The sequence below is a fragment of the Bidens hawaiensis genome, unplaced genomic scaffold, assembly GCF_021521415.1.
Source record: "Bidens hawaiensis isolate Kalapana, Puna unplaced genomic scaffold, B.hawaiensis_p1.1 tig00010636_1, whole genome shotgun sequence".
NCBI lineage: Eukaryota > Viridiplantae > Streptophyta > Magnoliopsida > Asterales > Asteraceae > Bidens > Bidens hawaiensis.
Genome location: NW_027491815.1, coordinates 107,817 through 119,448, shown reverse-complemented (window position 1 = coordinate 119,448; position 11,632 = coordinate 107,817). Strand labels below are relative to the sequence as shown.

General features: G+C 35.9%; 1 protein-coding gene, 1 long non-coding RNA gene and 1 pseudogene across 2 annotated transcripts; all 3 read left to right on the top strand.

Annotated features, from left to right (window-relative positions):
* Positions 1-348: 348 nt before the first annotated feature.
* LOC143535795 (membrane protein of ER body-like protein) lies at positions 349-2,172 on the top strand. Its single transcript, XM_077029941.1, has 5 exons — positions 349-362; positions 425-546; positions 630-932; positions 1,115-1,176; positions 1,565-2,172. The coding sequence occupies exons 1-5, from the start codon at positions 349-351 to the stop codon at positions 2,048-2,050; spliced, it is 987 nt and encodes a 328-aa protein (XP_076886056.1). The 3' UTR covers positions 2,051-2,172.
* A 3,637-nt stretch (positions 2,173-5,809) lies between these two features.
* Positions 5,810-8,088, top strand: LOC143535811 (uncharacterized). Its single transcript, XR_013135775.1, has 4 exons — positions 5,810-5,944; positions 6,899-7,240; positions 7,632-7,849; positions 7,947-8,088. It is a non-coding gene; the product is annotated as an uncharacterized LOC143535811 (long non-coding RNA).
* Positions 8,089-8,608: 520 nt separating this feature from the next.
* Positions 8,609-11,245, top strand: LOC143535794 (pentatricopeptide repeat-containing protein At3g03580 pseudogene; annotated as a pseudogene).
* The last annotated feature ends 387 nt before the right edge of the window (positions 11,246-11,632 follow it).

Genomic DNA, 11,632 nt, shown 5'->3' with positions numbered 1-11,632 from the left:
CGACTTGCAACGAGTTTATGTTTAACGTTCTTAGTTATGTTTTTTTTTACTTATCCGCGGCGGGACCCTAAAAAACTAGTTTGTATTTAAAAAGTATGAAGCATTGATAAAATAGTAAAACAATTTAGATTTCTTCTTTTTTGTTTTCATAATACAATATGAAATTTGAAATAGTAAATCAATCATTGGATGAGATTTTAAAAAGATAAAATAATAATGTAAAAAATCCGGTCTAGCCAAGATCGGGCACGCAAGTTTAACCATCTGGTGCCTCGTAAATAAAGACGGTTTAAATGTACTTAATCAGACCGGTTGTGACATTTATGCCCGATCCAACCATCCAATTCTATGCAACGTCCAAAGTATATCGTGAACACCCTACTGAAAAATGTTTTGTTAAAATATAAATAAGGAACTGTTTTAGCATCTTTCGAGTTTTCCGTAAAGAAAAAGATTCTCAACAACCTGAACCCGGAAAGGCTGATCCTCCATCTCTTCCCATAACAGAAATCAAAGATGTTTTAAACAAACTTCCAATTCGACAAGGTAAAGTTTTGTATATGTTTAGTCCTTCATGATTATTTATTTTTATAAATGTTACATGAACTGAAATGGTCGAAATTCTGCAGGACAAAATGGCAAGCCTGATGTTGTAGGAGAGCCATCTAAGCCAAAATATCAATCGCGTGATGGTGGGGTCCTGTCTAATGATGATCAACCGCGTTTGGGTGCTAAACTACCTGCGAAAGACGACACAAGTATAGATATTCTACCAGATACCCGTACTGAAATCCCAGATCCACCACGAAGACCAGCGGGACAAGATTCTACCTCGTTTGAGATCTTGAAGAGCATTGTTTATGGAGGTCTGATGGAGGTGATTGCTAGTTTAAGCATTGTAGCATCTGCTGCTGCTGGTGATGCCTCAACATGTAAGTTTTTAATATTATTGTAGTGTTTTTGGACCTCTTAATATAAAAAATAAATACTTTAAACATAAAAAGCGTATTTTAATCAAATTTGATTAAAAACGTTAGTTATATGTTATGTAAAAAACTAAAGATGATAATAAATGAAAACACTTGAGTCTAACGTTGTCTTTTGAGTTTTGCAGTGAACATCATAGCTCTAGCGTTGGCGAATCTAGTCGGAGGAATCTTCGTCATTGGGCACAACGTAAGTAACTAGGGTTGTTCATTGATGAGAGTTTTATTTTCCTCGAATTGACTAATTTTAGTCAAAACCTGAAACCAAAAACCAAACCGAACCTCATTAAAACCGACCCAAATTAAATCAAATTCTAATTGGTTAGGTTTTGGTTTCAAACCTAAAAAATTAATTCTAAAAAGATTTAGTGTTCATTTGTTCAAATTTCGGATCCCGGTTTTGGATTCCTTGAGGAGTTTTCTATAACCGAAAACCGATGAACTAATTCGGTTTTGATTCAAAACCAATTAAAAAATTGAATATGTAATTCAATTAAAGTTTCGGTTTGACTAACTAGCCGAAATGGTTAAAACTCCATCTTAGTTTCAAATCATTTGACCACAAACTCTATATACAGCTTTGGGACTTAAGAGACGACTGCCACAAATCCTCTACCGAACAAACAAACAATAACCAAGAAGCTCGTAACAAATACAAAGAGTTACTAGGATCCGTTGAGCATTTCCCATTACACGCATTCTTCGCTATACTATCCTTCCTCGTGTTTGGAGTCATACCACCCTTGGTCTACGGGTACTCATTTTACGAGACCAATGATACGGACTTCACCATGCTTGTTGTTGCGGGCGTTTCTTTTGTATGTGTCGGTTTGCTAGCGATATTCAAGGCTCGCATTGAGCAGTGCACAACGTTCTCGGGGTATGTGAAGACTATTACGTATTATTTGACTACTGCGGTTGCTACCTCGGGTGTGTCTTATGCGGTTGGGAATTTGGCAAAGAGACTCATTGAGGAACTCGGGTTGTTTGAAACGAGTTCAAATGTTACTACGGGGATTCTTCCTAAAGGTGTGTCTATGAATCCGGCTTTGGCGTATTATTGATGTGTTGGTTACTTATGTTGTTGTTTGGGTCGTTTGTTGATGTTTTTGTAATTGTGGGAGATGTTTGTCAAATTAATGTTGTGTTGTTGTTTGGGTCCGGTTTGTATTAATATCGGTTTACAAATTTTGAATCAGTGTTGTTCACTCGTTTGGTTTTATATTTTTATTTTAATGTTTTGGCTACTTTTTTTTCCCGACTGCAATAAAAATAAAGATTCCCCAATCGGGTTTATTCTTCACCGGACATGTGACCTAGAGGTGCACAAAAAACCCGAACCTGGAACCGAACCTGAAAAAATACCCGACCCGACTCTATCCGTAGGGTACAGATAGGGTATGCATTTCAGTACAAAAACCCGTACCCGAACCGGACCCGATTTGTACCCCGTAATACCCGAAAACCAGAACCGGGCCTTTTCAAAACCCAAAACTGGGTTTTTCAAATACCCGATCTATACTCAAAAAATACCTGAAAAATATCCGAAAAATACCCCTAAAAAGTGCAACCCCTTGAAAAATCCAATCTATACCCAAAAAAATACCTGGAAAAAATCCAGACTCGGGTTCTTTCAATACCCGAAAATAGGGCATTCAAATACCCGGTTTTAGAATACCCGGTCATATACCCGACCCGAACCTGATACATATGGTATGGTTTTTGGAGACAATACCCGAACCTGAACCCGACCCGGGTATTGCCAATACCTGGTCATATCCGAATGCGGTAGTTCTTTATTATCACTAGCGACTAGGCGTACCCATGAGTTCTTTTCTACACAGGTCTTGACCCAACGACCCAAGGGCATGGTGGGAAATAGGGCATGCAATATTCTTGTTTCGTCATCCATGGGAGCAATGCTTGAAGATTGGGTTTATGCACGCCAATGCACATACCATCGAAGCTCTAAGTGGTTATCTGGATGCAAAAAATGAAGTTAAGATGTGAATGACACACACACGAGCGCGCATACTAACTAAAATTTCTTATTTTGTTACTGCAGGTGCAGGCATTCTTTAGACTTCCAAATAAGAGTTCAAGAACCATCCTTAACTAATCTATCTGTGACAACTCATTCAGTTTCCCTTTTTATTAGAAACCCATGTCAGGTTAATTCATTCACTTATCTGTGTGAGAATTTAGACTCAATTCTTTAAAAGAAAATGGGTTGATTGGACAAAAATAATTTGTATATGGGTTTATTTAAAACTAGACACAAGGAAACAATCACCATAACCACGAACAAACCACCAAAGGAAACAATTACAAGAGCTAAACTATATAGGAAACAATCACCTTAATCTTGCTAATCAAGTCAGCTTATATTTAGACAGTAACGTTAAAACAGTTTCAAAGTCTCATATAAACAGACGCAAACACACATCATTACTTAAAAGCTTAAAACAGTTTCAAACTCCATAGAAAAAATGGAGCTAAGAAAACTGGAACTTGGGTGTCAACTCACTTCAAATTTAACAAATACATAAAAGCTCAAAATAGTTAGTTACTTAAAAGTTTATGGTAGCAAACAATGCTTAATCTAATTAGTTAAAATGAAAGTAAAAGTTTTATAAGATTACTGTTCGCTCTAAAATTGAAAATAGATTCGATAAAAAAAAAGAGTAATAATTTTATAATTTGATTCCATAATGATTCGAAAAGAGTTTCGTTTTAAAACGAAATTACACGACCTAATTCTTATTAGTTGAATTGAAAAATGATCCAAGATGCATTCGCTGATTGCAAAACGCACCTACGCAAATGTGACAAGCACAAATCAAGAAATTATACAAAAACTAGTATTTGCACCCCCCGCAACTTGTAAACTTTTTATTTACATCTTCACTTCACTCAAAAAGACGACGTTACCACCACCACCTTTGGGCATCATCCTCTCTCTCATGGCCGGTAACTTTTGTGAATCATTAAGAAAGGCGATTCATCTTCTGCAAATTGCCATTGTTGTCTACGTCAGTTTATTTTCAATAAATTTGTCAGTTTATTTTCAATAAATTTGAGTATTGTAAGTACGTTTATTTGCTGTGTAAGGGGGGCTTTTTTTCTTGGAATCCTTTTGTCAGTGTTGTTGGTGGTAGTTATTTTGTCATTAGTTTGATGCCGAGCGAGGCATCTGATCTGCAAATGAAGACGGTGGTGTTCGGATAGCCATGCCTCTTGATGAGGTCCTCTCAACTTTCACCCACTAACACAGTCATTGTTCTCAACGAAAAAAGTTGTAGTTTTCGTGACAGTGATGTTTTCCATCTTTGCTAATACGTGGTACCTGTATGTATGCAAAGACAAGTCAGATTACTTATTGCTGTAATCGAGGATTTTTGTTAATGCTAGACATAAAACATAATTCTGTGATGGTGCTTTGGTTTCTGCGAATACATGATTCAATAGATTCAAAAACGAATAAGATTACAACCTAAGAGATGAACTAAGATCAACCTGCTGTATATTAACTGTTGTAGCCATTTCACTTGTTTTAAAAAATAATAATAACTTGCATCATCACTAAGGTCAATGGTAAAGCAGACACACAACACTTCAATTCTACATAATTTCACCATTGAAGTCATTTTAGAAATGAATATCATCCTAGGAATGATTTACCAAGCCTAAATGTTACAACCTTGATGCAAGATTAAAAATGAAAATTTACCTTACTATCGTGATGGTTACGATGTCATAATCGTCACACTTGTAGAACTCTTTTGCCTTGCCAACCTGTTGGATGTGTCAGCTTATCTCTTTAAAGCAAGAGACAAAAGTAAAGGCGAAAGAATTAATAATGCATGTTCATCTAACATTCTATTTTCAATTCATATGTACAGCATATTCAAACTAACATAAATTTTCAATCAAGGCTAATCAAAATTCAAACTAACATAAGCTTCCAATCAAGGCTAATTAAAAACCACAAATAGGAATTAATAGTAAAATCCTGTTACCCTGAAGTGTTTTTAACCCAAAATAAACTACACAAAATTAACCCTTATTCACAACACTGTTAACAAATCAATAGAAAAGAAAACCCAAATAAACTTCAGCCATAGCTGTCAAAAGCTAAACTGAATGACAACATCAATTACAAAGCAATAGAAAACTAAATCCAAACTAAAAATAAAAGAATTAAAGTTAACTACACCTGAAGTAGATGAAAAATTGAAGATAGAAACAGGAAAGAATGTGGAACTGAAACTCCAAATCACTGGATTGTCTCTGTAACATAAAAGAACAAAGAATCAAACATTCATTTAGGTTCCAGACACCAAATCAAAGCAAAACGAAAAAATGTAAGCTATTCGCCAAAATCAACAGTAATCGAAGAAGACGGAACCTATTGCCGTTATCCACCACGACGTACTCTCTTATCTCTCTCGAGGCCCTATTCCATCACGACGACCGCCAATCCAGCCACCACGACGGTCTCTCTCTAGCACCGCAATGACCACCATCGAAGTCGTCTCTGAACGTCAAGGACTCTTCTAGATGTGTGTGAATTTAAAATACCTATTTACAGCCAGTACAAACCCAACAATGCAGAAGACATATTTGAAGCTTAAGTTACAAGTGCTTATGCACAACTTTAGTTGTAAATCTACTACTGTAATAAAACAAAAACAAAGTTTTTTTTACAGCTGTCATTCACCTTTATTTTCACTTATCATTATGTGGCTTCATCACAATTGAGAAATTGACAGACAGTTAATTGAGTATTACGGTTTTAGGCTTTTAGCAATCGCGTAACCCTCCAACTCCCCCTTCTTCCCGCCCCATCCCACTGCAATTGAACGGTTAAAAGATATGATTTTGACTAATTGATGTCAAAATCGACGGAGAACCGGGGGAAATTCGTCGTCGTCTCGATGGCCGTCAATATCTCTCCGGTAACTACATTTGTACGTACGTCCTAATTTTAGAAGTCAATGCAATCGATTCGTAGTTTCTAAATTTATATCTATCGTTCTGGATTTGTTCGTTAACCACTTACTGAAACCCTAATTTTGTTCGTGGTTTGCTTTGCAACTGCAGAGGCATAGTTTTATGATTAGGATAAATGATTATTCAACACTGAACCAATTTTGGATTGTTTTTAAACCCTAAACCTTAACAATGATTAGAGTAGCCAACTGAAAAGTTGTTAGTATTTGGATCCATAACAAACTTTTAGTTATGGTGATGAAGCATATTCCATAATAAGTCTGCCTTATATTCCATATTAACAAACTGAAAAGTTGTTCACTTCATTTTCGCCCTAACGACTAATTTTAATTTGGGCTTTGTATGTTAGTTATGATTTTTTTTATATTTAGGGGGTGTTTGGGATTCCTTATTTTCATCAACTTATAACTTATAAACTTTTTGAAAAGTTAATAAGGTGTATAAGGTGTTTGGCAAACCATAAGGCCTTATGGATTTTAATTTATGGTGAAGGCAAAATAGAGGTGTTTTGAAAAGTTAGGAATATGTAACTTATTAACTTAATGAGTTTGTTTACCTATTACACCCCTCTCACCCTTAAATCCCATTACACTCATTTTAAAAAAGAGTGTCCATTTTGGTCATTTTGGTTTTCCCCAACAAATAAGCTAATCCAAACATTCTTTTAAAAACTTCTTTTCAAAATTTCATAAGTTTATAAGTCCTTTTAATCAAAAGTCCTTTTTCACTCAAATAAGCAATCCCAAACACACCCTTATATTCACATCTCTGTTGTTCTGAAAAATCTAATAGTCCACTATATCTTTATACATAGTATCAATTGAGCATGTGTGTTCTTCTGATTGTGAGTTATGCTAACTTTGAATAGTGATGACATTTGTCTTTGATGTTAAGCACAGGTTTCTTTCATTTTCAAATAGAGAAATCAATACATGGGCCATCTGGGTCACTTTCTGTTGACACAACTTTAGTCGAGACCATGAAGAGGTTGTCACATTGACAGAATAAAGAAGGAAGAAAACTCTACAAATTAATTTATCTTGACCAGTTATTTAATGAATCAGGGCATGTTATAATGTTAATATTCATATTTTTTTAAAACTTAGTCAATATATAAACAATTTTAAGTATACATAACCAAATTCTGTTATGCAGTTACACCCGGTGTACGCGTACGGACAGTCAAAGACTCAAGGCTTACCAACATACTGCATGCTAAAGAATTAACAAAACACTTCAAGGTGAAACTTGTGATGCTTAGCTTAAATGATTTATTTATTTATTTATTTATTTTTTATTTTTTTATTTTTTTATATAATTTTTATTAAAAAGATACCACAATCAAATAATTGTTAATTTTACACCGGGACAGTTACAAACTAACGGCAGATAGACGGGCAACAAGCTGCGCCGCTACCCCCTTCTGAATAGCAAACTAAACACAACGTTCCCTTTAGCATGGGCGGAGTTACTGCTGTCCACTTGCTGACCGCTTAAGGTTTGAACCGCGTCAGGGCCGAGAGCGCCAAAGGTGTCAAAAGCAAACGGTACGAACACGTTTTTGGTACCCAAAATCATGATTTAATTATTTATTAATTAAGTGTGAATACATTTTTGGTACCCAAAATCAAGAAAATCGAGTGGAATATAACTGCAAAAACGCTTCTTCCGGGGTCTACTGCAACTAATCTTCTACGCTACCACAATATTATTAATGGTAAAATCCAACTCCTTTAAAGATATTAGTTCTATATCATTTTGTATAATCTTTTGTTCAAAGTGTTGCTTTGTTTTTTGATTCAGGTGTCGTTGAATGGGTTGCGAAATACTTTCTCAAAAACATTCCACGGGTTAGATAAAATCCTTAAAACACTATTATCTATTTATTATGTTTTAACGGAATAACATGCAAAGAAAGTAATGCATTTAAACTTTAATGATGTTTAGGGAGAACATGATATTGCCATGCCCTCTATTAAAGGAATAAGGAGTTGATATGGCATGACCGAATGGATATTAATTGTTTAATTTTTAATTTGTATACACTATTTTTGTTTGTAAGATTACTTGATTATTATTATTATTATTATTTTATTTATTTTTTTTAAGACTATATGGTTAATAAGAATAAGACCCCACTTTTCTTGTGAACCACAGCGTGATTGCTTGCACTACGTTTTTTTACATCAGTTGGACCGATTTTACCAATTTTATGGTTCTGTTTAGTTGGTTGTTCTACGGTTTTGAACTAATTTTGTTTACCAAAAGCATAATTTTGCATTAACTTTAAAACTTGAAAATGATAGTTTTTGATATAATACATAATAACTATATATTCAAAAATGAAAAGAAACGTGATATTAAATGGTTTAGCATTCATTTATTTTTTATATTTAGCCCGTGTAGTACACGGGTTTATAACCTAGTGTATATATATAAATTTTTCTTTCCCATTTCCCCCGCAACAATAGTTTTTTTTTATCCATTTTAATCTCAAATTTACTGGTTTTTTATGAATTATGCTGGGAATATTGTCTACTTGAGTTCAATTTCTTGTGTTGATACATAATATATATGCTACCATTACATTCATATTTACTACCTGCAAAATGTTGAATCTGATCTCAAAAGCATTGTGTTCAGCATCAAACATCAAACAGCTTGACAAGATCCATTCAGTTATAATCACTTCAGGACTCCATCAAACGGTTTTCTTCTCCGGCAAACTCATCACCAAATACTCTCACTTCAACTCCCCAAATTCATCCTCATTAATATTCATCTCCGTTTCCCCTACAACCAATGTTTACCTATGGAACACCATCATTCGAGCCATGACTCACAACGCCTTCTTCACCCAAGCCATATATTATTATTCCCAAATGAGGGTTTCCAGTATTAATATTATTATACCCGACACCTTCACTTTCCCTTCGGTTATTAATGCCTGTGCCCGGTTACTACTGCATCCCCAAATAGGTAAGACTGTTCACCAACATGTCTTGCGTCTTGGGTTTGCATCCGATTTGTATATTGCTAATGCTTTGGTTGATATGTACGCCAGATTCGGTCAACTTGATTATGCACGCCGGGTGTTCGACCAAATGCCTAGCAGAGATGTCGTTTCTTGGAACACGTTGGTTTCGGGTTATTGCGCGCATGACAAGTGGGAGCGTGGTTTGGAGATGTTTTACCGGTCCAGGACGGTCGGGGTGACGCCTGATTCGTTTATGCTCTCGAGTGTTTTGCCCGGGCTGGGTGATGTTACGGAAGGTCACATGGTTCATGGTTTGAGTTTTAAGCTCGTGGTTGATGTCGACACACGAGTCTGCAACGCGCTTCTCTCCATGTACTTAAAATTCGACAGCTTAGAAGAATGCCAACGGGTTTTTAGTGAGATGGATGCTAGAGATGATATTACGTGGAATACGGTTATCTGCGGTTACTCACAAGCTTATTTATATCAAGAATCGGTCAAGTTGTTTATGGAAATGCTGCGTGAGCGACACAAACCGGATATATTAACGATCACTTCGGTTCTTCGTGCGTGCAGTCACGTAGGCGACTTGAAATCGGGAAGATTTGTGCATGATTACTTGGTTGTAAATGAGTACGAATGCGACACGAAAACAAGTAATATCCTTATTGATATGTACTCAAAGTGTGGTTATTTGCAAGCGGCAAAAGATATATTCAACAAAATGAAAAACCGGGATTTGACATCATGGAACACGTTAATAAACGGTATTATCAAAGCATCACAGTATGAAGACGCGTTGGCAACTTTTAGACTTATGAAAATGGAAGTAAAACCTGATTTTGTGACATCTGTGACAATTCTTTCTATGTGCACACTTCAGAAGAACTTAATGTTAGCAAAAGAGATCCAATGTGAAACAATTAAAACCGGAGTTAACGCGTGTGTGATTATTAGAAACGCTCTTATTGACGTGTATGCTAAATGTGGTAACATGGAAGATGCATTGAACCAATTTGAGGACATGAAAGACCGCGGTATTGTATCATGGAACACCATTATTTCTGCATGTTCTTATTCAGAAGAGTGTAATCTAGGGTTTGAAATGATCACACGAATGCGACTCGAGGGAATATTACCAAATATGACTACCATTTTATGCGCATTACCCTTATGTTCAACTCTAGGAGCTAAAAGACAAGGTAAAGAGATTCATGGTTATGTTTTAAAGTCGGGTTTCGGGTCAAGCGTTCCAATTTGTAACGCGCTTATCGAAACGTACTCAAAATGTGGTGATTTGAGAAACTCGGTTCTCGTTTTCGAGCATATGAAAAATCGAGACGTGGTGACGTGGACCGCGTTGATATACGCGTATGGGATGTATGGCCACGACCGCGTTTGAGTATATGAAAGCTTCCGGTACCGTTCCGGATCAAATCGCGTTTCTTGCGGTCATCTTTGCGTGTAGTCATTCAGGATTGGTAGAAAAGGGGCGGTTTTACTTTAACCAGATGAAAAAGGATTACAACATTGACCCAAAGATTGAACATTATGCATGTGTAGTTGACCTTCTTGCACGGTCCGGGAGGTCAACCGAAGCCGAAAAGCTCATACTTTCAATGCCAGTAAAACCCGATGCAAGCATATGGGGCTCTCTACTTAGTGCTACCCGAGCAAGCAGGCACACGGAAATAGCAGAACGCGCTTCACAACATATTATTAAATTAAATTCACAAAATACAGGGCATTATATATTAGTTTCGAACGCGTATGCATCTTTAGGGAAATGGGATCAAGTTAGAATGGTGAGAAAATCGATTAAATCTAAAGGGCTTAAGAAAGAAGCTGGTAAAAGTTGGGTGGAAATTAATAAAAAGATTCATGCTTTTAGTAGTGGGGATAAGTTTTTTGAACAATATGAGGAGGTTAAGAAGTTGCTTGAGGTTCTTTATGATTTAATAAGTAAAGAAGGGTATGTTCCTAACTTGAAATCTGTGTTTCATGATGTGAATGAAGATGAGAAAAGGGATATTCTTTGTGGGCATAGCGAAAGACTTGCAATCGCATTTGGTTTATTGAATACAAAGGCTGGAACGCGGTTGCAGGTGATGAAGAATTTACGGGTTTGTGAGGATTGTCATACGGTGACAAAGTATATTTCTAAAATTGTGCAAAGGGAGTTTTTGGTTAGAGATGCAAATCGGTTTCATTTGTTTAAGAATGGATCATGTAGCTGTGGCGATTATTGGTGAATAAGATATTTGCAGCCACATCTGATCTATTTCAAGCTTTATTAACTACACAGTTTGACCCATAAACAATTTGAATTTTAGCATATGGTGATGCAGGAGGTTGTATAAAGAATACACTTTGGTCGATTTTCAATTTGTTTAACAACCCCAACCAGTTGACCAGTTATATTAATAGCTAATTTTTTTGATTAGACTCGTTTTATATGAGTGCCATCACGGTTAGTCAATATGACATGTAATAATCAAGACAATAGTATTGCAGCAAGTATAGATTAACACTGTTATGTCCTTATTGTAAGACATGAATGTGCCAGTTTATACAAGACTTAAAAAAACAATATACAAAGAAAATCAAGAATGAAAACTTATTCAAATTAGCTATGATCTTGTCGAACGTTTATATG